This window comes from Cariama cristata, unplaced genomic scaffold (assembly GCF_000690535.1).
Source record: "Cariama cristata isolate BGI_N322 unplaced genomic scaffold, ASM69053v1 scaffold12697, whole genome shotgun sequence".
Classification (NCBI taxonomy): Eukaryota; Metazoa; Chordata; class Aves; order Cariamiformes; family Cariamidae; genus Cariama; species Cariama cristata.
In genome coordinates, this window is record NW_009628426.1 from 25,465 (window position 1) to 53,461 (window position 27,997).

The following is a 27,997-nucleotide window of genomic DNA, read 5'->3' on the forward strand; positions in this document are numbered from 1 at the left end:
CCAAATTGAACATGGAGGCTGATTGTCTCTCTTGCCAGCTGTAAGAATTTGAAGAAGTAAAGTTGAGACTTGTTTGTGTAAGTTTTATCGTAAACTAAAGTTACCATATATGGTAACATAAATGGCAATTCTTATTGATATTGTGTTATTTATTATTAGGGTTTGTCTTATAACAAAGGCGTTTTCTTTTATTTTTGTATTAGGAGGCTCAAATGAAAATGGAAGTACACACCATACCTCAGATTCTGATGGAACATTTATTTCTTACAGGTTGGTAATTTTTTATATTTATTTTCTAATTTTAAAAAATTTGAATATAATAAGCAGCGTAATCTATTTAAAACAAAAGAACAGGTCCGTGTATTTTAAGAGTATTGTACAATCTAAATTGCAACAGTCAGTAGACTAAAGGACATGAAGTATTTAGTTAAGGAATGATCCAAAAAGTTGTTTTCTGGATTATTATTTTTTTGAGAAAGCTATTAAAAATGCTTAACTAACAAAAGTACAGGATGTTTAAAAGCCTGAATATTTTTAAGGGGTTTTTTTTGAGGGTGTTTTTTTTTTCTCCAAAGCATGCAATAAAGTAGAAATTCTCACCTAAACTCATAGCAGCTAAGCTAAATCTTGTTGAAATATTTAACTCACCAGCGATCACCTTTCTGATCTTCTCCAAAGTAACTGGATCTATGGACCATATGGAACTCTATTTGCTCGTTATTTCAGGTCAAAAACCAAAGCCAGGATTTGTTAAATTTGACATTTTCTGACAGGAAAATAGTATTTCAATTCTCTTGGTAGTAAACACCAGTTAAAGAAACATGATGCTGAGCAACTTTTTGCAGCGCTGTCACTGAGCTCGTGTCTTGTTTGGGTACATACCAGAGGGTGTCTTGTACTTGAAAGCACGGAAAGGTAATCAGCAGATGTGTAGTTTCATCATTCAGCCAGCAAAATACTGCCTCTGCTACAAATGCTAAATCTTTGTCCTTGTGACTGGTAAATTAATAGTAAGATTTGTGCTGACCAGAATGACTGCATCTGATTTTGATCCTTAAATACAGTAAAACAAAACAAGCTTACCACATGATTATTTTGCATTCATTTAGGGAACTATGATGGATAGCATCTTTTTCATTATTTGATGGTAGGCTACTGGAGCCTGTACTTCAAAGAGGTGTAGGCAGGTGGGCAGGAGGAACCTGCTGGTTTGCCTTCTCCTGGTTGCAGCCAGCTGTGTGGGGAACATCCCACTGTCTTGCAGGCACTGAGCTGTGCTGGGCGTGGGGAGCCTTCGGGTGCGGGGTGGCAGGGAGGGACACAACGCCTGGAGAACATGTTGCAGGCTGGAGACTGAGAGATCTTTGAGGAGAGCATGGAGCAAACAGCCTGTTCTTGAGGATGTTGAAAAGAAAGACTTTTCATAAGGACCTAGAGGGAAGAGCAAGGAGTTTGTTGCGATTTAAACACCAAGAGGAAGCTTCTGAACTGAGAGCAAGGTTGGGAACGAGTGTGCCTGCAGGGACACAGTGGGACAGGGGAGGTTTGATTTACAAATCCTTCCAATTTTCTGTATCCTAGTAAGTCTGCTGTAATGAAACTTACTTTGTGGTGATATAAAAGGCTTTGAGGGTAGTTAGCATGTTCACTTTGAGAAAAATGTGTTCGCAGATCCATTTCAGGGTTCTGCCTGACTCGATTTCTTGTCATATTTGGGTTCTCTAGTGCATGCAACGTACTATCTAAGTTAAAAGAGGGGCTCAAAAATACCACCCAGACTAATGTTCATGTTTGTTAGGTGAGAAGCATATATAGAGACCATGAAGCAGTCTCTGACAAACAAGCAAGATCAAATTCAGCCAGGTCAGCAAAAGAAAGGAGTGGGGAGCTCTCTCTGCTATTAATTGCAGGACACCAATTTCTGAAAGTCGTTAATTCAAGAGCCCCAGCTGTTGTACCTGCCGAGGTGTAACACTTGAAGAAGCAGCAGCCAGCTTCAGCTAGGCTCTGGTTCCACGAGAGCATAAGCCGTGGGGCTGGGGTCCAACACTTTCTTCCGACCCCTTCTCCACTCATGCAGTAGCACTCGTCTGTCAGTGAGCCAGTCCAGGGAGCTAACCTAGCCCAACCTGTTCATTCTTTATAGGGAGAGCTTGCTGATGGCTCGGTTCACAGGGTTCGCCTGCCAAAGCTTCGGATGGGTGTTGGTGACTGTGCAAACGAAGTAGCTAGCGTGAACAGCTAGAAGTAAGTGGGAGGGCAGAGCATGGTAGCATTTACTTAAATCAACCTAAACCGTAGTGAATCCTCAGCCATCTTTAATGCTCCACAAATAAGTGGGGGTTAAAACTGGTCTTTATATCTCCATATCCCTTAGTCTAAAGTGCATATAATAAATATGACGTTGGCTACGACTTCCACTGAATAATAATCGTATTCTGTCAGAGAGGATTACCGCCCAACTTACAAAACTGAAGTTAATTAATGTTTTAAAAGCAGTCCCATATTCCACTGCCAGACTATTGTTCTTATAATTAAAGGCAAGATGGTAAAGCAAGATAGTACAGTGTATATATATATATGGGGGGTATATATATATACACATATATATAAATGTCTTGACTTTTAATAGTTGGCAAGCTAGCACTGTTGTTAAGTAGTATTGCGGTTTTTAAGGTGTGAAATGAATATTTTCTTCTCAGTGGCAAGTAACTCCCGTTGTATAATGAGACTGGCTGTAAGTTTGCTGTGTTGATAGTTATAGTTCTGGGCTGCATGTTAAGTAAAAAATGAGTGGCTAATACCTTATGAAAGAAGAAAATTAAATCTTAAACTACCTCAAAAGGTAACAATGGTAAATGGTTGTTATTTCTTTAAGGACTCATTAGAGATTTGGACTTATTTTAGGATACATACAATCAATTAATATTGTTTCAGTTAAGTTAGTAATTTGGTAAAACCAATGATAGCCATGTTTACCCAATGTTCTTCAGTCTGTTGTATTTTAAAAAGACTGGCTAGTGAATTTTTGCCCTAAAAGAGGCAAAGTCATCTTTGGATCATGGTAGGTGTCATGATTGCAGAAGGCTAATAAATGCAAAATTCTACTGAAAATTTTTACTGAAAGAAAAGCTGCTTTATGTTTTATCAGTAGCAGTCCTTACAATTTATTTAGGAGAAGAGGCAACTCCAAATGTTAAAAAATATTTGAATGTGAATATATTTTGCTATTAAAGTGGTCTTAAGAGCATATTGTTTTTACCACAACAAAAAAAAAAAAACCACCATGGGGGGGGACACACACTTTATTCCAACACTGCTGTTTTAAAGGATAATTTTATACTATCCAGTACAAGACTCTGAGTGTGTGTATATGTATTAATAAAGGATGTCAGATCATTATCCTTTGATATGTTTATGATGCTCCAGAACTATTTCTGTGGTTTTATTTTTAATGTGAGGGTGTCACCTTAGAGTTTGTGAGTCTTGCTCGTACTGATCACGGCACAGAGTTAATGTTGCTTATGTTCAGATAGTGAGCATTTCCCTTTAGGTCGTAAAGTTTGTAAGTAATGCAAGCGGAAAGCACATGTGACTGGCACATATTTCTAAATATTCTGTGAGTTTGTGAATGCATCCTGACAGGTCACAGAGAATTTTCTAGTTTATCTTCAGGCTGTAATGGAAGTATTTTTTGTGTACTTGGGAAGAAGCTTTACTAATAAGAAATTATGAAAATTATCTCCTAGAACCATGTCATCAAAATTAGAAGTTGACTATTAGCAAAATTTGAACAAGGATTTAGACATGTAGTAACTTTCATCTTTAAAACATAAGAAAGTTGAGGAAAATATTTGAGCTGTGCTCTACTGTATTATTTTACTGCTATGGTTAAAGCCTTTCTGGGTGTCCAAATTGGCCAGACTTCACCAAAGGGAAAGGAAAAAAGATGTGAGTCTCTAGTTTCAGTATCTGCAATGCAGTGCCACTGGAAAGTAGAAATACTGTCTTTCTCCTGCCTTCCCAAGGGCAGCTGACCTTCTCCTCGCCAAAGAGGTGAACCCCTTGCCAGCACATATGACTACAGACTATTACATTAATCTGTTTAGCCTCAGTACCAGCTGCTTGCATGTTTTTAATTATCTTATTAGATGGTATAACAGTGACCTATGAAATAAAATGAAGGTGAGTATTTTTTAACTTTATTTTACAGGCTATTTTTCTAAATATATTTTAATGACCTAATTATGACTTTTAGGTAGAGCTATTGATGCAGACATTCAATTTGGCTGATAGAATCTAACGTCTCAAGGACACTTATTTTCTTCCAAGGTGGATTCATACATTAATACTGCTCCTAATAAATATATAGCCTAAAAAAAGCTCACTTTTCATACTTGTGTTGTTAACTTACTTTATGATTCAGAGACCCATGACTAGTATTACTGGATAATTTCTTAATACATCTCTGCACTTGTATATAAGTTTAATTTCTACCCCATGTATCAAGATAAAGTTCTTTCCTGTGTGACTTAAACTCCATGACGAGTGATGGTTGCTCAAAGTTGTGGAATATGTAGACAATGTATATTCGTCCTTCTGCTGATATTTCAAATAGGCAGAAGATCTAGTATAAGATAGGCTTTCGTATTCTATTTTCTTCCCCTGACTTCTTACAGATTCTGCTTACCAGATGTTTTCTTTCTTACTGCAAGAAGGCAATGTGGTCCTGCTGGTTGAGGCGTGTTTCTTGTGTGCCAGCCAACAACCACAGGACTGATACTGAGCATACAGAAGAAAGACGGCAAGGGGTGCAAGCTGTTCCTCCCTGTTTCTACCCACTTCCAAAAATGGGTAGTGAAACTAGTTTGATTCCTCTTTGACATGTGGCTTTTCTTGGCAGCTGAGCCAGAAACAGCTACATAGCCTCTTGTCCTTATATGTTAAACATAATGTGAAGATGTAGACAACTTATATTCCTCCACCTTGAAGAAAACTCTTGTCTTAATCTGTTAGGAAGCAGCCCTCTTCCATCTACAGAAGCCTGTTTAGTCTTGTTCATACACAGGTGATGTTTCTTTATTGTTTTACTTTGAAGCCACCCCTGTGCAATTATAACCTGTTTTTCCTAACTTTGTCCACTATGTGTGCACACGTAATCAAGAGCTGTAAAGAACAAGCTTGTTTCTGTTGAGTTTTTCAAATATTTTGAGATACAAAAGTTTGGGAATAGAAGGCAAAGCAGTGAAGTGGCACTGGACAGCTACTCTGTAACTTTGTAAGGAGAATTCTCAGCTCTTGCATCCTTTCTCTCTTTCCGCAAGGAAACAGTAAAACTGGCATCCGTGTTTGTTTTGTCTTACCTAGAACCATTTGCTAGATGCCGTTCTAGTTGATGCCATTTATGTGCAAAGAGGCCTTTTCAGTACAAGTTAATTTTGTCTGAGAGCCTGTAAACTCTGTCCTTGAATTTTGTGGTTCTTCTGAAAGATTGCATTCTGAATGTGCTAATAATCTTTCTCTGTATATGGTAGTCTGTGCCAGTACTCTCATTTTGTCTGTGTTTGTGAAGATGTTAGCAATTCCATCTTGCAAATCTCGTATTTCCAGCAAGAGAAGGTGACTCTTTGCACTGATCACAGGTTTCCTCCAACAGCTTTTTTCTCCAAATCCAAGAAGATCACTGTCATACCTGCTGAAAGCTTAGAAGATATCTGGTTTTATCTGAATTCTTTCAGAATTACTTTCCTTTCTTTTCCTGTTCAAGGACCCTTATATAATTTCCATTTCCATATAATTTCTATCTTGTATAACTTCTTTTATTGGCTTCGTCCTTGCACAGCTGCTCCACTCTGCACTCCTTGCCAGGTGTCCTAAGGAATTTGCAAAGGATGTTGTAGGAAAAGGAAGAGGAAGTTGTCATTAAGGAACTGAAACCCTATATGCAGCATGCTTTTTCCAAACATTTCCAAACATTTCAACAGATAGAAATTGTGGATTTTTTTAACTTTTCCTGTGAAAGTTATATTACTTTAGAAAGAGGTAGAAATGGTAATACAGCCTTGCTTTCTGTTTGTATGCAGTGTGATCCCTTAGAAAATAGGAGAAAGCAAATTTAACAAATTTACTTAAAGCCTGAGATGCTTTCAACAGAGAATCAGAAAGGAAAGATGGACTGCCAACGGCTTTTATTGGCAGAATGCTTTTTGACAGATTGATAGCAAAATCGAAAGACTTAGCACATGAAGAGAGGCCATGGAAGTTGGTAGTTTCTTTCTAGCATCCATGGAAAGAAAGTGAAAATTTTGGTTTACTCTTAAGTTATTCTGTTGTACGTGAAAAATTAGCATATGTACCACTGATACCAAATTCAGCTGATGCCATATTTTCCCTTATTAATGTTTAAAGTGGTTTTCATTATGAATTTTCTTTACTTTTCAACTCTCAGTCTTTGAATTACCATGGCAATAGGGGGAGGTGACTGAGGACTGAAGGGAAGCAAATGTCACTCCTGTCTTCAAGAAGGTTAAGAAGGAGGACCCAGGGAACTAGGCCAGTCAGCCTCACCCTATCCCTAGGAAGGTCATGAAGCAGCTAATCCTGGGAACTGTTTCCAGGTGCATGAAGGGCAAGAAGGTTCATTGGGAGTAGTCAGCATGGATGCATCAAGAGGAAGTCATACTTGACCAGCTTGAGAACATTCTATGATGAAATGGCATGGTAGACAAGGGGAGAGCAGTGGATGTTGTCCACCTGGATGCTGTCTGCCATCAGATCCTTAGAGACAAGCTCTTCATGTATGGGCTGGATAAGCACAGTGAAGTGGGTTGAAAACTGGCTCAAGGGTTGTGATCAGTGGCACAAAGTCTAGGCAGCTGGTAACTAGTGGTGTACCCCAGGTGTCAATACTAGGTCCAGTCGTGTTTGACATCTTCATTAGTGATTTCGGTGATGGGGCAGAGTGTACCCTCAGCAAGTTTGCAGGTGGCACAAAACTGAGAGAGGTGGCTTATGCACCAGATGGTTGTACTGCCATCTAGAGAGACCATGACAGGCTGGAGAAATGCAGTGCCAGGAACTTCATGAAGTTCAACAAGGAGAACTGTGAAGTCCTGCACCTGGGGAGGAAGATCCCCAGGCACGCCCAGTATATGCTGGGGCCTGGAAAGTAGCTTGGCAGAAAAGGACCTAGGGCTCCTGGTGAACATCAGGTTGGACATGAGCCAGCAATGCACCCTTGCAGCAAAGACGGCTGATGGTATCCTGGGATGCATTAGGAGGGGTGTTCCCAGCAGGTCAGAGTAGGTGAACTTTCCCCTGTACTCCGTACCTGGAGTACTGTGTCCAGTTCTGGGCTCCCCAGTACAAGAGAGACATGGACATACCGGAAAGAGTCCAGCAAAGGGCCACAAAGGTGATGAAGGGACTGTGACACCTCTCCTATGAGGAAAGACTGAGAGAGCTGGGACTGATCATCCTAAAGAAGAGAAGGCTCAGGGAGGATCTTATCAAAGTCTAATAAGTATCTGAACAGAGGGTATAAAGAAGATGGAGCCAGGCTCTTTTCAGTGGTGCTCAGCAACAAGACCAGAGGTAATGGGCACAAACTGAAACACAGGAGGTTCCCTGTGAACATCAGGAGGCACTTTTTTACTGTGAGAGTGATGGAGCACTGGCACAGGTTGCACAGGGGGGTTGTGGCATCTCCATCCTTGGAGGTATTCAAAAGCCATCTGGGCATGGTCTTGGGCGGCTGGCTGTAGGTGATCCTGCTTGAGCCGGGGGATTGGACCAGATGACCTCCAGCCATCCCTTCCAACCTCAACCATTCTGTGGTTCTGTAAACCCTATTACTCAAAATCCTAAAAATGGCATTAGTTTGTTCTAAATCAGAAGGAGGAGACACCTGTGGCAAGAGCAGAAGAAAGAAGGTCTGTATTAGTGAAAAACGTTAATTTCTAAGCAAAAACTCATTCCTAAGCTAAATAGCTTGAGCAGAATACCATATGAAGTCAGAAATATTAAGTTGGAAAAAGTTCAGAAGTATTTTGTTCTTTTTTTTTTTTATGAAGATTTTCCTTTTTTGTAAGCACCGTTAGTCCCTCAGTAAACTTGGTAGAAAAGAAAGGAACCCAACAGAATTGCTCTTGTGATTTTCATTTTGGCCCCCAATCCTTTCATGATTCTTCATTCTAAAACAAAATCTGGCAATAATGAATTTGAAATATTTATTAAAAGTTCTGAAGGTCAGTGGGTCTAAGTAATGCAGTGAATTTCATCATTGTCATTCATTTAAAGCTCAGAACTCGCATCGTCTTTGCAGGAACATGACTAACACTGACGGGTGAATGGCATTGTATTTTTCTTGATGCTTAAAGTACACTTCTTAAGATCTTAATCATGCTGACATTAGCTTCTAGTCCATGAGATGCGCAGTGGCATAAAAGCAAGAACATCTGCCACAGAACTGGGAGTGAGTTGTTGGCTGAGTTTAGCAACCAGAGAACCTGGAGAGGATCAGTTCTTTGCTGAGTACTACCTCAGTGCTCCCACTAGCTCAGTGGGATTCTAAATGGAAGAGTTGTGTACTACACCTTCATAACAGAATTACTGAAGGTTAAAACAGATATCTTGATTTTCCTACACTCTGCGCGGAATACATCTGGTGAGTGATTTCATTTTGGTTTTAAAAAAAACAAAACCAAAACCACAAACTAGAAGTGTATGTAAAACTTGAATGCAAGACAGCAGATTTGAGGAATTACAGTTTTTAATCCAAAGAAGGTTGAAGACAAAAGGTCTCTCAAAATAATGTACAACTGAAATAAATCTAAAGAGCAAAGACTTGCTTTTAGTGAGACTACATGGTTTTTAAGGATGGTAATAAAACCTAGTCAGTTCAAGAGATTAAAGTTCTATCATGAAATCACTTACTCATTTTCTTATGTCATTGCATGGAAAATGGGCGGATTTACAAAGTTAAGATGGAATTAACAATATTAACTAGAATTTTGCGTTTATCACCCTGCACATCATAAAATCATCCAAATTTTGAAATTGGGTGCATATTTTTAAATATGGTCATGACTATGCCAGTTCTAGACCTGCTCTAGCTAGTCAGGTGTGAGTAAGGAGAAACATTTTGGCATTTTGGGGCATATTCTTGCAAAAAGTATCTCCCCTCCCCCTATTACATCCATTTTTTATTTTGATGATTTGTAGAGCTGTAGCTTTTAACTTCTGTTACGTACTAGAGGAAGCTTTTAACTTTCCTCTTTTTTAAAGAATGCATGTCTGCTTGTATAACAAGGCTGCATGCATGCGAACACACAAAATTCAGAGAGCTCTGGTTAGCTGTGGGTATGAATTAGCAGAAGGGTAAAATAGCAGAAGGGAACTCTAATCAGGAGAACTAGAAAGTAAATGTTCTACATGTTCATGCAAAGGATTTCAAAGGTGTTGGGGGGATTTAAACTAGAAAGCCTCGATTCTGCAACTGGCAAATCAGTTACAATACAAAAATAAAAATAATTGAACATAATACCTAGTTTTTGTTTCACTATTCTGTAAATGTGTGCATGAAGTAATGAGTAGGGAAGAGCGAGCTGATGAAATTTAGACTTTGAAATGGCTGTAACAAGGATTCTTCTACAAAAGCTAAACAATTATAGGGTTGGAAGTGAAGTGCTCTCCCAAGGCCAAACGTGGCTCTTTGGCTGAGAACCTGCAAGGCAAAGTGGACAATTTGGAGTATGGAAAAAGGTACCTCGGGGTTCTGTGTCAGATCCAGTGCTGTTAGGAGAGGTGCTGGTAAAGTGTCCCACTGCCAGTGCAGCCTTATTTTAGTTCCCCAAACTGTACTACATACGTGCCGGTAGCTTAAAGAGAATAGCTACCTAATAACCTTAAGTTGTTGCTGGAATGTTTACCTTGAGAAAGTGATTTTATCTTTCTTCACGCAAACCTTTTTAGCTGTATGTCAGCCAAAAATAGATGAAACCTGAACTGTTCAGAAAAATCTGCCCTTTGAATGTTGAGCCTCCCAACAGTGCATCCATGCATATTCACACTTAACATGGCTGTTAACTCTGCCTCGTATCCTGAGGCAGGAGTTTGGGAAACCAAGGAAAATACATATATTTTCCAAGCAGATTGATAAGCCTTCACGTTAAGGCTGTCAAGTGGATTTTCAGGGTAGGAAATAAAAATCTGTGTGTTTCAGAAATGGGTTTGTTTTAGAAACTTACTGCTTATTACTTGATACTACCTTTCTATTGTTTCTTCCCCCTGTTTTTATAGAATTAACTCTGGTTTTATTACATTCCTGGCTGTTGCCTCACTTTTTTCTTAACTGATGATTTTATGGCATAATAAATAATACAAACTATGCATGTTTCTCAGATTTATGCAGTATGTTTGAAAAGAACCGTTACCTCTATTTAAATATAGATACTACATTCACTTATTGATGTTCCTATCAATAAAGACCTCATATTGCAAAACATATGAGTCAGTAATTCGAGAATTTGGTTTTTTTCTGATGGCCTGTTCGTTAACCTGTTCCTTCATTGAGTCCCTCTGCGGATGCGAGTTTGGGTCTCAACGTTTTGAAAAGCATATTCTGAAGATGAACAAGAAACACTGTAAAAAAAGTGAAACTGGCTTTTCTGGGGGCATGTGCACCATTTTGTTTTAAGATGGTTTTGCCAATGCTAGCAGCACTGCTCAAGAGTTTTCTTTGGATCTCTGTAAGACTATCCATTTTATCCTTCAGTATTGGTCTAGAGGGTGGAATAAGCTCGAGATTTAGTTGAAGTCTTAAATATGTATGCAGATGTTCACACCTTTCAATACTATTGCAGTATGCTTCCTTGAACTGAGAAATATTCTTTGTTACCTAAATGTTGTAAATATTAAATTGGTCTTGTTTCATCATGGACACAAAAAAAAGGGATTTCAAAACTTGGCACAGAATATTTTAAAAATGCATGAGAAAAAATAATGGTACAGACTGTCTAATGACCTGATAGATAATGATGTCTTTGTTACCCGCAATTTCAACTGAAAGTGAAGTAATTACAGAGAATAATATTTAGCGGATAGGTCTGAGCCCCTGCAGTCCCAGAACTGAATCATTGCCCTTTTTCAGTGACATAGATTGTAGTTTGATGTGGCTATTCACATTTTTACATTTCTGTGGGTTTTAGTGTCTTCCACAGAGTTTGGTGGTGTCTGAACATCATAGTACAGAAATGCTGCTTACACTACCTTTAAACTTTGGAAGGATCTGCGTTTGTACATATTGGCAGCTTTATCCTGTAAATTAGTAAATGCAGAAGTTAACTAGTGGTGATTACTGTCTGTGCTATACCACTCTTTCTCAATTGTATTTCTTCCTCTTCTGAACAGAATATTTGGTTTGTAATGAGCTTAGGTGGGCGACCATTGCATTTTTCTGTGTATCTGTGCTTGATGCACTGGTTCTGCCGTTATGCTGCAGATCAGAATTTAGCGGCAGAGCCAGAGGCTGATGTTCCACTACTGACTATCAATGGAAGAAAGTCTTTCTTACCTCTCCCCAGCACTAGCACAGCTGAGTGTTGCCTCAGTAGAACTCTGGGAACTACTATTTGAATTCCAGAATTATTTCCCAGGCTTCTTGTTATATTATTGGTGTCGCTCCTTCTTAAAGAGTTCATAGTTGCTTGTTCCTCTGTAGCTGGGCAATAGTGGCATTCCAGTGTCTTTTACTAAGATGCTAGATCTTAGGGATTTAAATACCTTTTGGAAAATGGTATTTAAGTGCATGTGAAATTTTACTTAGACTTTCTTATGTAAAGCCCTGCTCGTTGTGCTCCCTTCCTTACAGTGTGTCGACAGAGAGAGACATTTCTCTTCCAAATCTTTGGACTTTTATCTCTGAAAATCTAATATTTGTAATTGTCCTAACAAGCATCAGATCCACAAAACATGTCCTGTTTGGAAAGAAAGAAAATAATAAATATGCTTATATATGGTTGGCTAGGAGATCAACCTCATTTCTTATAAGCAGGAAAATGCGTGTATTAGAGTGGACCCCAGTATAAAATTCTTTCGCAGATTCAAACTCTTGTAGTTATGACATAAATGCATGTTTCAAAAGATGGAAAGGAACGATGAGGCCTAAGAACAAAATTTCCAGAACGAATCTGCAACCTTCATCCCTTCCATTGATTTGCTTGCTTTTTCATTCGTACGTATTGAGCACTCTTCCCACTTTGAAGTAATGCAACTGTCCCTAGCTCATGCCAATAAATATTTTACATTGGACGGTTACTGCATAGATATGGCATGTGAAATTAAGTTTCTTAAAGAAACATTAATCCAATTACCTTTTCCTCATGCGGGTCTTATATTACGAAGACTTTACAATATGTACAGTAGTATGTTAGACAGGATATTTAAGAATATGAAGTGAAAAATATGTACAAAATAACCAGAAAACATTAACATCGGCATTTGCCTTTATTTCAGTTGTACAACCTAAAGGTAGTATTAACACATGATTATGCATTTAACTTTCTAGTTTGATTAAAAACATTTGTATGTGCTTATTCATAGTTTAAGTGGTTCCAATTGGCTCATGAAGTCTTTCACTTCAGTGACGCAAATGGGATGTGGTAGACTTGAGTTCCAGCCTTCACTGCTCATTTCACTTTGACCGATGAGTTTTCTGCAAGCCTGGGTTAACAAGGCTCATAGATACTAGTTTATAGAGTAGGGCTATATAATTTTTTAAATTAGCCTTTTAGAATTGATAGCTTGTTGATATTACACAGTGTTACCATTATTGAAACAGTCTCTAGAGTTGTAAGGCTTAATTTATTAGCCTTCATTCAAAATATTTGAGAAATTAATTAGTGAAAGCTGTTCAGAAAGGATTTTAGATGTCATTCAGCTCTACTAAAACTGAAGCATATTCCAGCTTCCAAGTTGTTTTTTTTTCAGTTGCTTATAACTTTTGTTTTTAGTGATCCCAGCAGCCAAGGAGGGATGCAGAGGAGATATGATCTTGCCAAATTTCTTTTGGCTCTTTAAAATGTAATTTTGTTCAAAACGTGTTTGGAATTGCATTACAAATTTAAAAAAAAAAAAAAAAGACAAAGCATAGTATCTGCACTAGTACAATTTAAGAAGGGTTGAAATTACTTTCTTACTGTGTAGCAATCACTCCCAGCAGTTGGTGAAAAAAATAACCTGAAGAGTTTCTTTCCTCTCTGTTCTTTCTATTCACACTTACACTGGTTGAAACCTTTTGCTAACTCAGCTGACATGCCGGCATTTTCAAAGACGTTGTGGGAATGTCATCCACTTGCAGAACAGTGTGAATAGCTTCAGAGTGTGACCTGTTGTGTGCGCAGGGGAATGCGTCACTCTTGAAGCATTGCTACCTTAGGGAGGCAGCTTGGCAGTAGTTAAAATGGCCAGTGATGCTACAAAATTTACAGTGGCAAATGAAGAATGTTATACATGATTGAAACAGGAGGGTTATTTAGATAGGCATAATATACTGTAGTTACTGACGTATAAATGACTGTGAAAGAAAGGCCCAGATTTTTCTCAAGCTGTGTCTGCTATATACCATACGTTGTATTTAAAGGAGACAGAATCGTGGTAAACAATCGTAGGCAGCTCACTGCAGAAGGTGAGGATGTATGGGAGATAGGGAGCCAGTGAAATGACCAGGTGGACTTTCTGGAGAATGGGGGTTGTGGCAGGAAGGAAGGAAGCTGCCCCACACCGTTGGGAGTTACTTGCTGCTATTTTGGTCGCTTGGGAATACTGGCAGTTGGCAGAAGCTAAAAGTGGCCTTAACCCCTGCAAGCTAACACTGCTTTAGTCGTCTTTGCTCTTGTCCGGAGTACCTTCGCTTTTCAAAGTAATTAATAATCAAGACCCGGCAGTAAACACTCATTTTTTTTAGAAACCGGTCCTAGCTGAAAGGTGATGCATTCCACAAACACAGTGCTTCTGGTCTCAGCATGGACGATGAGCTCGCTCCTGTCTCAGAGGAACAGGACCATAGTTTCCTGGCTTGCCAAGTCTGTTCCGCAACTATTCCCAGCAACGATATCATATAATTCTGTTCTGAAACCGAACAAGTTTTATCTAAAACAAGGTTTAAAAAACTCACCCTCACAACTCAGCTTAAAAGGCTGAAAACTATCTAACTTTAGCTTGCATATATTTAGGGCAGTTTGCAAAACCAGAGTTTGTTGGTGTTGAGTATAACCCGCTCTGTGACCCTGCTTAGCGAAGGAAATCTGGTGAGATCTTACCCTGGAGTCATAATAGTAGTTTCCCTCTTTCTGGTTTCATTTGGTCTCCCAGGGAGAAGTAATAGTCTCCCATGTGACAGTGGGAGGAGGAGATGTTCACCTTAAGGACACGCATTGAAAATAAATCCAAAACACATTTCCTTGCACATAACCCAGCTCTTTACATTGAAATTACCCTTTGGATTGTAGAGTGGTTGCAGAAAGTCTGTGAGCAAGTCTGGGGCTACTAAGACCATCAAATGGCTTATGCTGTTCTTGAGGTTCGTTTCAGTAGAAGGTGCAGGAAATATAGATTTAATTCTTTTATTCAAACTCAGTAGATGGTTTGGGACAATTAATTTCCAATTGTTTCCCAGTAGAGCAGATTTACTTGTATATTAATGAGGCACAGGTGTTAGGCCCCTGGTGCCTGCATGCCTGGGAGGCATATTTAGGTTGTTTATCTAGTCAGCCATAGGTACTGCAAGGTACTCAAGCTTGCCTTTAACAGTTTATACAGTGAGGCTTTTTAATTTTTTGATGTTTTTTTAAATTTGCTAGCACCTGTTAAAATTTTAAAACTGATCATGTAGAAAGAAGAAGGAGTGATTTCAATAGTAAATAGCACTAAATGTTAAAGAAAGTCATCTTCTATTATGCTTAACTGCCCAGCTTGACATTAAGAAGAAAAGAAGGTTCATTTAAGCAAATACATCATGTGAGGAACTAATACAGTCAACAGTATACTTTTCTGTTGCATATTTTTGGAATAGGTACTTCTTTGTCTACAGCTGAAACGTGAATGTGCTTCTATTAATATTCATTTTTCTTGTTTATTCACTGAACTGCAGTACCAACATTTTAGAGGAAATGGAATAGCCTCCATAGACATTATGAATTTCAGTAGCTGGCATAATTATAGCGATCTACATATTCATTAAATCCAAAGAAGAAATGTGTCCAAAAAGACAGCCATGCGTTCAGAAATGGTACACAACTAAATATATACATTAAAAAAAAGTTCCTTTCTTCTGCTTATCCAAAATTGTGTAGTGTCATATAGTCCTTAAATCAGCTAAGGCTTTTTGTTGTTTAAACGTTCATTGCTTTTGCTTTTGCACGCAGCAAAGAATGGGAAGAACTATTTGTAAACAACAATTACTTGGCAACTATACGGCTGAAGGGGATTAATGGGCAGCTGAGAAGCAGCAGGTTCCGTAGTGTTTGCTGGAAGGTAAGAAGAGAAAATATTTATTTACAGTTTGTGGTTGCAATATATCAACACATTACCTGATGCGCTGGAAGATTATTGATGCAAAGAATCATGAATTTTCCGAGAGACTTCATCCCAATGTTTTGCTGCTCATTTTTATAATTCATAGGACATTTGCTAATCATATTGAGTTGCCTTAAAGCTGAATTGCGGGTGATGGCAAAAGATTCCTAGGAAAGAATATCTTTGTGCTGGGTGGTGTGTTGAAAATTGAGTGCTACACAGCTATCTCTCCTCTCAGCCTCCGTGCAGTGAAGTCATACACTGGAAATAAAAAGGAAGTTTGTCTCACAATTTAGGCTTTGTGGAACTCGAGACTCCTTTAAAATCAGTCTGATGCTTTGGCTAGCAGCTTTTCCCAGTGAAATGAGAAAATGAAGACCAGTGCCTCTTGTAATGACTGGGTAGAGAGGGAAGCCAGGTCTTCCAATCTTAAAACACAACAGGTCCTCAGAGGTCTCTTACTGTATGTTTTAAAGTTGCAGGGGAAGGAAAAGAGAAAGAAAGCAAAGTAATACTGGGATGCTATATAAAGTCCAAAAGAATTTGTTGCACTGGCATCAGGTCATCTGTTCTGCACTAACTATGATAATAGAGAACATTTTCCCTAGTAGAGTTGCTGTAGTTTAGCGCTGATAATTTAAATTACCTCACTTGGAATTTCCGAAGCTTCACTTTGGCACAAAGACCTATAAAAAGAAAATGAAAATATTGTTTGTCTATAAATGAAATAAATTTGAAAACTGAAAATTGAAATTTGCAATGTATGTAGTATCAAACAAATTTAAAGCTAATGAAAATACTTTCTTCAGGAGACCATATGAATATATGCCACAAGCATGGTTTTACTAGTCTGCTTCTTCTTGAACCTCTAAATTAGGATGCCATCATTCAAAACCCTGAACTAACAAAAGCATCCAGTTTTTCACTGTTCTTTAATTAAGTCAAGGAATGGTTTTATTTTAAAAATAAGGCTGTTTTTATTTGCGTGTCCCAGTATGGGATAGTGCTCTGTTTTAGACTGCCTATTTTAAAAATATTATCTGTGTTTTTGTTAAGTTCTGAAATATCTAACTATTTTTAGTAATTTGAGAATTTTTTTGTCAGTATTTACTGTTTCTTAACACTTTATAATGTGTAAATAAAAACATTTAAAAAGCAAGAAAATATTCTGGTTTTCCCCTTACTTTATATGCAATTAAATAGTATTTTCTAATCAGTGTTTCTTTCTAACCCTTTTTAAACAGAAATGTGAAAGAAGTGAGATGTAGGCATTCTCAATGACTTTTTGCAAAATCGCCTCTTTTAACTGTCTTGCAGAATTCTAGAATGTTTCTTTTCTATAGATTAAAATTTTCCCTTTTCCACATTTCTTAGGTAGACTACATCTCTGAGTGCTTAGTTTCTGCTCTGCATTCATGTTCTGTTTTAAGCATGTTGCATTAGGTCATCAGTGTTATGTAAATAGCTTCAAGTTTTGTGTTTTTATTTTCATCTCTTTGCATTTTGTTTCTGCCATGGAAATCTCAATCAGCTTCACTGAATTTATGACAGTTTACAAAGCCTGAGTTTGTGGCTTCAGTTCTTTTTAATGCCTTAGTTTGTACTGTGGAGCTCCTGTTGTTTCTAGCTTCTTATTTATTGACGGGAAAGTACTAAAGCCAGGAGCATTTTATAGGTCTTTGCTTTCTTTTTACGTGTAGAGTACTTGCTCCTCCTTTGTGAGATGGTTTATGTTGTCTGGTAGTATTTATATGATACGTTAAATTGATCAAGCTTAATGAATTTGTTTTGTTTTGTGGATAGTTATTTCTGGAGGTTCTACCCCAAGACAGAAGTCAATGGATTAAAACCACTTCAGACTTAAGAACTTCTTACAATAAGATCAAAGAAATTGTAAGTTGGTACACAATAGCTTCTGTACTTTCATGCTTTGACATAGATGTTAATACTTATAGTATAACAGAAGAGGATATGATTTTTTTCTGGTTTTACACAGCACATTACAAACCCTCGGAAAGCAGGACAGCAAGATCTGATAATCAACAACCCACTCTCTCAGGACGAGGGGGTAAGTTGACTCTTGGTTCTGTCAACACATGTGCTACTACAATTATCATCATACTGACACAAGTGAGTTCTTGCTGAAGAAGGCAAAATGGCAGGTGCTAAGACCTCCCTCCTAAATTTCCAAACTGACTTGTGTTAATAATTGGTTCACAGGCTCTGCTGAACAAGCAGAAATGCTCATTTCCAGGTTAATATTCTGTTTTTTCAGGGCTTATCGCAGGGAAGGCTGTGATGAACAAAAAATCGGTGCTGGACTGTAAGTCCAGTTTCACAGCATATCCTTTCTTTAACTGATATACTTTTTTATCGCTGTGTGTTTTCATTTTACATGTAAAATGGCTCTACTTGAAGGAGTGTTTAAACAGTCAATGTGAAGGGAATGCTGTTAACAGCAAATACTGAAGAACCCTCCTCAGGAAGACTGTTCAGCCTTGGAAGTTTTTCTCCAGCTAAACCAGAATTGTTCTGTGTCTGAGTTATGTGTTGAGTTAATGTATAAAGTGCCAGGCTGCAAGATAGGCATTTCTTCCAAGGTTTTTAATTCTTTTTCTTTATAGTTAAAAGAAACAAAAGTTTCTTTTCTAATTAGAAAGCAGCCAGCTGCAAAATGAAAGATCCAGATTTTAAAGAAATACTGAAAATGTGGTAAAAGTATTTGGCCTGACTGTCATTAAGTGCAGAGCATCCAGCTCTCATTGAAATCAATAGGACCTAGTAGCTTGGTATTTTTGAAGTCATGACACTTTGAGGAGGGCTTACATGTAGATTTGGGAGCTTAATTTTGGGCAACTTTTTTTTTTTTTTTTTAAACTGATTTTCTACTGCATTTTGTTGTACCTGAAAAGCTCTTAAGTATTTTATATCACATATCTTTAAGCTTTTCTGTTAATTATATTACCATTTTTGAAAATTCTTTTTTATAAAATTTTCAAAATAATACCATGAAAGTAATGTGTTTGTCTGCATTTAAGAGATTCACACCTGGAAAGACAGGTATCTTTGGTGGTACTGCTTGTACTTCCATTTAGTTCACAAACAGAAGCCCATCTTTTGTTTGTAGTGTGGTACTCTGCTTCGTATTTAACATAGAAGGAGAGAGAGATTTTCTTGTTGAAACATGGAAGTATTGACCATAGGCACATTGGTGGCTCTGCAGTCAGTATGACTGTGCGTGCCATCAAACCATTCTTGCATCCAGCTGGACAGAAAATTGTGTCAAATGTAAAAGATTTAAAGTGTTTCTGTTGTAGTTTGTGATTAGACACAGTGGCACAACCTTCTTTCTGCCTATGATGTCTTTAGGAGATAGAGGACAAAGGTTAACATGTCAGAGTATGTGGCAGGGGATTAATCTATAAAACAAAGCCACGGACCAAATCAGGCATAGGAATGAAGAGCGAAATGCATTTGAGCCTCTGCAATGACTTAATGTTTTATCACTTCAGTGTCCTGGGTTTTGCTTCCTTTTCACAATGCAGATTCTGTTTCCTTTGTTCTTTGCTCTGATGGACCAGGGTGGGAGCAGGGGCAGGGGAGTTGCAAAGTGTGATCCAGCTGCATGAAAAGAGCTGTGAGTTAAAATGATAATAGTTTTACGTAAGACATTGTCATGGATATAAATACTTCTAAAGTTTGGGGGTTTTTTTTTCATAGTTTGTAACACAAATATAGAAGCTAATTAACATTTTCTTTTTCATTATTTTACCTTCCTTCTGCTAGATAACATTAATTTACTTTCTCTTTTCTTCCTGTGGAGCATAAGCCACCATGGCAATGAATTGTTTACAGGGGAGCAAGAAATTCTGGAAGTATTGTAGCCACTCTCTTTGTACAGTATTTCATTCACTGGTGCTGCTGCTATCTGAAAACTTAATATGCATGAAAAGACTGGTGTAGATTTTGTTCCTTCTGTGTTTTTATCAATATGGCCAAGCTACCATCCCTTTACAATAAAGAATAGGCTTTACAATACTTTTCCTGGAGCATACAAACAACAGCATTGGTTGACTTCTTTCAGGTTAGCTTTTGCAAAGTATTGGTAAACAAGGCGTGGAAACCGAAGAAAGAGAATGAAGATGGTCATAAGTACAGATACAGAAGAAGCTAAACCTACTTCAAACTCCTCTATTTACCTTTTTTTTTTTTTAATGTTGACAATGAGCTTTAAATACCCTGATTTTCCCTATCAAAACTTTTTTAGAATGACCAGTCTTGATCTGCACTGTGTATACATACCATTAGAACAATGTAATTTTCATAGTAGGTATTTGATCATCATACATGCCTTATTCGATTTTGCCTCCACTAAGACAAACTAGCTTACTTCCAAACAATTTCTTAGTATGGAAACTATAGCAGCTTCCTATTAAAGTCCATACATCCAGAGGAGAAGTGTAGTACAGTACGGTGATATAGACCTTTTTCCATGAGTGAACTACAGAATTTTTTTCAGTTGAGCCTCTGATTCTGATAAGTTTGAATTTACTCTGCCTTTCTAAATTTTCTTCGTAGACCCCTTAAAGTAACTCACAGATCTGCAGCCATCCAGTGAGCAAATGGAGTGAGTCTAGAACAAGGATCCAGGAACTGGAATATTTTAATCTCTGATCTAAACTGACTTTCTCAGATACGTTGGTCTGATCACCAACATTCTTTTTCACCCATAAAATATTGATGTACCTATCTACCAGGAATGTTGAGGATCAATTAGTTAATATTTGTACAGTACTTTTCTGATGTACTATATAAACCTTAAGTATTATTAGAAGTCTCTGTTTCATACAATTATTTTTCCTTATTTCAGAGTCTTTGGAATAAATTTTTCCAGGATAAAGAGCTTCGAGCAATGATTGAACAAGATGTGACAAGAACGTATGTAGATCTTTAAAGAAATTTATATATATAAATTTAGATTCTATGTTTTTATGTGGTATACATTATATTGTGTTTTCATGACTTTGGTTAGTGTAAATGTCAGGATTATTGAACATCAGTGTGTAGAAACATACATTAAATGTGTAAAAATACAGCTTTCTTGGAGTGAAAAACAAGAAAATCGAGTTAAACATTAAACCGTGGAGATTTATTGGTATCATTGAAGAAAAGCTCTTCTAAATTAAGATATTAGGAAATGTATTACTATGTGAAATTTAAAATAGTTTTCCATGTGTAGCAAAGAGAAGGTAAGAGAAACTGAAAGGTGTTTTAACTAAATTATGATCATAATAGATTGGACAGATTACTTTCTTTAATTCTTAGCACTTAATCAATAATAAAAAAAGCAGTTTGTAATTAGTAAGGGAAATGTCACTCATATAGAGAAAGTTAAGCATCTCTATTTTTATTTATCACTTTTCTAGTGTTATTTGTCACATATGCCTTTTAAAGTTTGTCCTAATGTTACTGTGATTATGTTTTCATCTTCTTGGCCCTTAGGTCATTCCTGTTTAGAAACTTGTTTGAGTTAGAACACTCACTTCCTGAAAACATTTCTTTTCAGAGTAGAAGCATTGACTGATGTGTAAATCTAATTAAATTCAATTACTGGTTTTCTACCATGTGAAATTTTAGTGTATTGCAAATATTTTTCCTTATAACTTGAAAAAAGTGGTGATAGTCATAGATTTTACAAATCCCAAGCTCACACGTCTTCATTTACAGAAACAAAGTCATGCAGAAGAAATCATTGCTGTCTAGTTTTGGAATATTTTATATGTCCGTCCCTAGACCCATTCTTGAATGCATTTTGCCATGAGATGTATAATTAAAATCTGAGTATGCTTTCATGTGCATTCTCACAACAGATGGTATTTTTCGTTTGTGAAAGGAAACAGTTCAGGATGTTCTAAGATTAAAATATATACGTATCTAAACTATAATGGGAGAATAAAAAGTTGTATGGAGGTTACGTTGGATGTAAGACTATTATTTTAAAAAAAAAATATATATACACACACAAGGTCCAGGCTCTCACTCTGGCAAATGGCAGAGTGAGTAGTATTCACTAATATTAGTAATAGTGACTAAAGAAATTTCCATCTATGTATTTATACAAAATAATGTCTACTTGAAACAATAGCAGCATACATTATGTGTCATCAATATCAAAATAAGTCAAACAATGAAGGAGCAAAATTTATCAAAGTAACATGAGTTTATTTGATAAAGTACACGCATTTATATATACACTTGTTGTTTGCCTAATCATAAAGCATAGTGTGCATTTTATGTATACATATGTATCTGTTTGTAAACTATCATTGTTGTAAGAAGCACTAAGTTCTACATTCCTTGGCTTTGGAGTGCAAGTACCCTCTCTTTAATGTTTTCCTTTTCATTTCAATTCTTTAAATAATTACTGGAGTTACAATTAAAAAATTTGTCATTAACTTGCAATGCTGTTTATTAAAGGTTAAAATAATTGAGTATTATATTCAGTTACCATAATCATCACTTTCTAGCTTCTGTTTCTTATTTAACAAATATTGTTATATTCTTTGTCATCCAGCTCAGTACTCCGGCATCCAACAGCATAAAGTAAATAATGCTGTAGAGAGTGATGCTAACTGTTCACAGAGTAGCAAACCAGAGGCTTTTCTATCAAAGCAGTAAAAAATTTATAGTGGTTTTATTAGAATTCTCTGAAGTGTAGTAGTAATAGATGGGAAAAGTAGGTAGAAATACGCTTTGAAAATTGGTATTGTTTTAAATTGTTTTACATTTGAGAATTCTGTTACCTAAAGGGAACTGTGATAAAGTGTGTGTGTGTGTGTGTTCATATGCATTTTGTGAACACTTATCTCACCTAATAATTAGATTTGTAAAACCTAGATGCTCACACATGGGCTAATCATCCTTTGGAGTCTATGTACCTGAAGAATTCTAGGACACAAATCGTCTCTTCCTAAAGTAAATGTCTAGTATAGGTCTGATGAATCACACTATAGAGAAGTATGTTTTTCTTCAGTAATTATCAAAGGCTTCTAGCTTGCCTGTACCTAACTAAACTGTAGTCACCTAGGGTCAGATGAGAGTCATCTAAGCCATAATATCTAAATACAGCTTTTTGCCTGTTGCATTATGAGAACTTCTAATATTTAAAAGGGAAGTAAGGAAAGATTTTAAGTTAGTCCTAACTCATTAGTGATCAAAATTTCTAATTAATCGCCTGACTTATTTTTTACAGTAGTTGAGAGATCAGAATGGATTTTCCTTCAGCTGTCTAGAAATGTGTACTTTTGAGCTGGAAGCAAACCCCATCTCTTTCTATTTCAAGTGAGAAGCATCTAAAAATGAAGGTGGGGAGAAGGATAAGGGAGGTTTACTGTAATGCAAGTAAAAGCCTTACTTTAAATGTAGATAGCAGTACAAACCAAGTTATGGTTATAATACTGCATTCTATTATTCTACTAAGAAAGGAAGATGTGTATGAACTAGCACCATAGTAACTCTTAACAGACTTAAGAATGCAATGATTAATTACTGTCATTCAAAAGATGTACCAAGGGACAATGCTGATTTACTTTGTCATGATTAAGAAGGTAAGTGATAAAGAAGAATTTTTAAAAATATTCTGCAGAAATGGAAATCAGCAGATCGGCAGATGCAGTCAAATCAAAATACTGGCGATCTGCTTGCTGGCATCACCTTGTACATCTGGGATTGTAAATGGCTAGATTTGATTACTCTCTTTCTCCCCAGTATTTTAAGAAAACAAAATGCTTAGGGGGTATTCCCATTAGACTAATCAAGTGGATTTCTTTCCTTTTGCAGTAGTATTTTTATATATTGGTCTACCTAGTTTCTGCTTCAGGAGTAACAATCACAGTTTAGGACAATGGAAGCTGTGTGAAGATGCGTAGCGGTGGGTGCTGCTGTTTTAAACTCTCCATCTCCCACATAACAAAAAACCACCTACCCATAAAAAAGGTGGTGGAGAAGCCATTAGGCAGCTACATCCTTCCTAAGCATATAGAAGAGATGGGAAGAAAGAGCAATCCATTGAGTATAACACAGGAAACAAAATGTACTTTCTACATAAGAGGAGGGACTGCTGGAAGGGAGAGCTACCTTTATACACCAATTTATTCCTTTTCAAGAAAAAAAGTGAGCAACAGGGGCAGTTATTATTATTCTTTACCAAACCTTTGCAGTTGCAAGAGCATCTTCCGTTTTTTCTGGTTTAGTAGCTTTCCCCATTCCAGCTGAGTAACAGGGCTGGGGAATGACAGGGGATGGAATCTATTCATGAAAGAAAAGATGGTCACTCCGTGGCTGTGGTTAAGAGCCTCATTTCTGTCTGCCACCAAATTTGTTTCATAAAGTATTTGTGCATCCTTTCATTTGGTTGCCAGCCTTAGTTTCTTCTGTGTCAAAGTCTGGCTGCCCCTGGTGTACGGGTCCCTAAATGGGCTAAAGGAATTTTTTAAACACTGATAACTAACTCACGTTGGTCTTCACTGTCAGAAAGCAGAGACTTGAATGCGCCGTAGTTTAATTGTAGCAGTTGTGGTAAAAGTCTAGTAAAATTCCCATGTCCTTATGTAGTCTTTCTCAGAAATGTAATTAAATATAATATTGTAGTGTTCATGAAAGGTATTCTTACCTTGCCTGATTTGAGGATACTGTGTTTCTAAAATGATGCTTTAATCATAAAATTACATTCCCAATAAAAATCCATCCCGAACTGATAGTTCCCTCATGATCTCTTGTATTTACATTTACTATAATTAATACTTCAGCCAGCTTATTCCTGAGTTCGTTATTATCCTTTCTGTCACAATCTCTGGTATTACTAGGTCCTCACAGATAACTCTGTGTATTTTTGAGTCTTCTTTGTTAGTCTTCTCTTCCTAAACTTCATAGGGCAGGCCTGAATAACAGTCCTTCAGAAATAATCTCTTCAAACCCCTAAATTATGTCGATTGCCATCTGCTGTAATGCACTTTTGGTCTCAGCTGTGTCCTTCCTTTACAGTAACATGATTAGTACAAGTGCATACAAGTTTCCAAATGTTGGTCTATCATTTCCCTCACCAGGTGCCAGGAAAATGTTACACCCCTCATCCCAATGCCTTTCTCAGGACTTCAGCCTTGCTACATTTAAGCCATGGTGTCTTCTCTGCCTTGGCTCTTGATCCAGGTCGTTCATCTAAGGATTTCAAAGCACCTTTCTAGCCTTAATTAATTATGTTTCTGTGCTTACCTGTCATCACCTCTGTGAGATAACCGCAGTAATTATTAACACTAATAGTTTTATCTGACGTAATTTATTATAATTCCCTATACTGTTTCTCTGTGAACAGGCTTTACAACAGCCTTAATATAACTGGTCTAAAGTTTAGCATTGTAGCTCAGACTTGGGAAGCAGGAAAAACAAAATTTTCTTGAAGAAAACTTATCTGCAGTCCATGTGATTTCATTTTAAAACTGACAATCCTATAGCCTTTACTTCAGCAATGTAGCCTGAGGCCTGCCATTCTTGTCTTTTCAAGTATTCTTCAGTTTTTCTTTGTCCAACTTTACCTTTTCCTTCTTTTTAGTATTCTACCTTTCCAGATTTTTTGGTTTTCTTTGTTATTGCTGGATGTGGTTTGGGGTGGTTGCTTTATGAAACATTTCTGTTATTTAGTTACTCCTTTGGTAGCGCGAAAACATTTTTGTTTGTACACTTATTCATTAAAGTACATCCTGCATAACCACTTTATTTCCTACCTCCAACAGTCAAGAAGCAGAATGCACAGGTGAGAGTTGCTTCAGAATAGTTACAGACTGTAAATATTTACATTTTCCTGGATTATACACAGGTAACAGGATTTTCCCAGAACCTTTTTTCCATTATTCTCACACTAGGTCCACTTCATTCTATTTCACTTAAGGGATATTTGCCCTGCCAGAGTGTCAGATTATTTCATAATTGTAAAGTTTATTTCAGACAGCGACTAAAGACAGTGAAATCCTTAATTGTGTTGCATCACAAAAGATGCCAGTAAGATATATTGGAGTTTAACATGCTGGTTTTGATGTCAATTATGATATATTGTAATAAACTTGTCATTAAAATGCCAATCATTTTTCAAATGTTCATGACATATCGAACCTTCGTGTATATGCTTCTTCTCACATGCTCTTCCGGTTTAGAACTAGAAATTTTATAAGCTTCCTTAACATCCTGTAGCTCCTGTACTCTTCCTTTGCCCAACTTTTATCTTGAGAAAAATGAAGAGCAGGCCTGAGCACTATTTGTGAAATTGCAGGGCAGACTAATGATCCAGTTACAGCTGCCAACCTAGCCTAGATTAAAAAAATGGGAGCATGTCATATAAAGTGTTTTTTATCTATGGAGATTTGATCTTTGGTGCTTTTTCTTTCCAGTACCTGAATCAAATTAATCAATAGATAACTGTTTGCAACAGTTTTAGTTTTAAATGAGTTAGTGTTTTGAGGGGAGAAGTTTCTACTTGGATTCTTTGATCACGCTCCTTTTCTGAGTGTTCCTAGCAAGTTTTAGTTTCTTCGGTGAAGGACTGAAAGTCGGTGGAGCACAGTCTTGGAGTTAAGTTACTTTTGGGATGCTGTGCCACCTGCGACCAGAATGGTCTTCTGGGCTGCTGGGTTTGGCAGTAGGAGTCTGTATGCAGGGAGGAGAGGGTAGATCTTTGCTTCAGATTGCCTTTCATTCTGTCTCATTCTGCTTCAACTCAACTTGTTTTCATGACATGGAGGAGCAAAGGAACCTAACTCTTTAGGCAGGAACATACTCATATGGTACATCATTTTATTTTGATTAGATTCTTCAAGTAATTCATTTTCAGTGGATTGACCGTTTGTAAGAAGTTGACGATTAAAACAATCTGTCATTGTATTTCATTCTGGCAGATCTCTAGTTTTCATAATATTAAAAGGGAGTACTTATTTAAATATAACTGGTGATATCATCATATCGATGTAGCAGACTGATGTGTATTAAAGAATATGGTTCAGAATTTTGGTTGCAAAACAAATGTAATGAGTCTTTCGAAGTGTTCTTACTCTAGCATCACCCACAATTCACAGAGCGGTGGGAAAGCAGACAAGGGAGGTGCTGCTTTACCTAAAAGCATTTCTAGAAGACCAGTGACGGAGATTCTGTGCACTGTATTGTTTACTTTCGCTGTATTTCTTCATTTTCAGCTTTCCTGAAATGCAGTATTTCCAGCAAGAGAATGTGAGGAAAATTCTTACAGATGTTCTGTTCTGCTACGCCAGAGAAAATGAGCAGTTGCTTTATAAACAGGTAATGAAAATACTGTACAGGTGGCATTCATTGACTCAACATTTTCTGTTCGGTTTGACAATAATGTAGTTCTGTTGTATCTGAAGTTGTATCATAATGCTAAAGTAATCAAAGAGCTCCTTGTCAGCTGGATAGTAAGAAAAGTAAGCTCACTGAATAACATAATGCTTTTTCCTCATAACACAGTCCCTCAAATTGTTTTTTTTAAGGTTGCTAAGTTGTCTAACTTCAAATTTCTTTATAAACAACATCATCTTCAGTGTTGATTAAGAAAGAAAAAAAAAAGGCTTTCTCTGCGTAGCTGAAGAAGAAAGTATGCAGCAGGATTAAAAATGGTACTGAATAAACAAAAAACGTAAATAGTGACTTCTGAAATTTAGGCGAAGTTTACTATTTTAAGTTTTACGTAATATTTTAAGTTGTTCCTCAAAGTGCTAAAGCCATGTGGTACGGTAGCGAATAGATCCTTTATCTAAGCCAAATACAACGCAGCTGACAAATGCCTCTTGACTGAAGGATAAGGGTGCTACAAATACCACTTTTACAGTGTTGCCTGAAGAAGAGCCTGCTCAAATCATTTTTGTTAAAAAAGATAAAGAAAGCCTTAAAGCTGCACTAACTATGCATCCATATGGGATGCAGGCTAAATTAATTTAACATTCGTTCTGAAGGTCTTGAAGTTAGTATAAACTTGATACCACATTAACATAGCAAGACCAGTATGCAGAGTATCGACATAAGTATATTTGTATTTGTTTATTCAGGGTAGGGTGACTGTAAGGTGTCTAGGGACTAACAAACTGGGAGATACTCTGTGTGCATGGACAAAGGATACACTATACAGCAGCAAACTTCAGATAGAAAATTTTTCATTACAAAAATACATAGGTTCAGTAAACATGAAGATTTTTATAAGACACTGTATGCTTTCAGGCATGATCTGTGACCACCCTGTCCTCAAACCAGGAAATGAGTGGCATTTCATGAAAAAAATGACACATATGAGTTGAAGGAACAGTTACTTCTGAAGAACTGTCTTGCAGATGATACTAAAAATCAAATATATAGTTATCAAACATGGAAT

The 27,997-nt window shown here is 37.1% G+C and overlaps 1 protein-coding gene across 1 annotated transcript in view; it reads left to right on the plus strand.

Moving 5' to 3' along the window:
- Positions 1-203: 203 nt before the first annotated feature.
- LOC104165243 (TBC1 domain family member 5-like) overlaps positions 204-27,997 on the plus strand; it is a gene marked incomplete at its 5' end in the record, with an annotated part of 40,626 nt that continues 12,832 nt past the window's right edge. Inside the window, 6 exons of the mRNA XM_009704819.1 lie at positions 204-270; positions 15,423-15,531; positions 17,377-17,466; positions 17,570-17,641; positions 20,444-20,511; positions 26,811-26,913. Of these exons, the coding sequence (XP_009703121.1) occupies positions 204-270; positions 15,423-15,531; positions 17,377-17,466; positions 17,570-17,641; positions 20,444-20,511; positions 26,811-26,913 (509 nt within the window). The remainder of the gene's footprint in view (positions 271-15,422; positions 15,532-17,376; positions 17,467-17,569; positions 17,642-20,443; positions 20,512-26,810; positions 26,914-27,997) is intronic.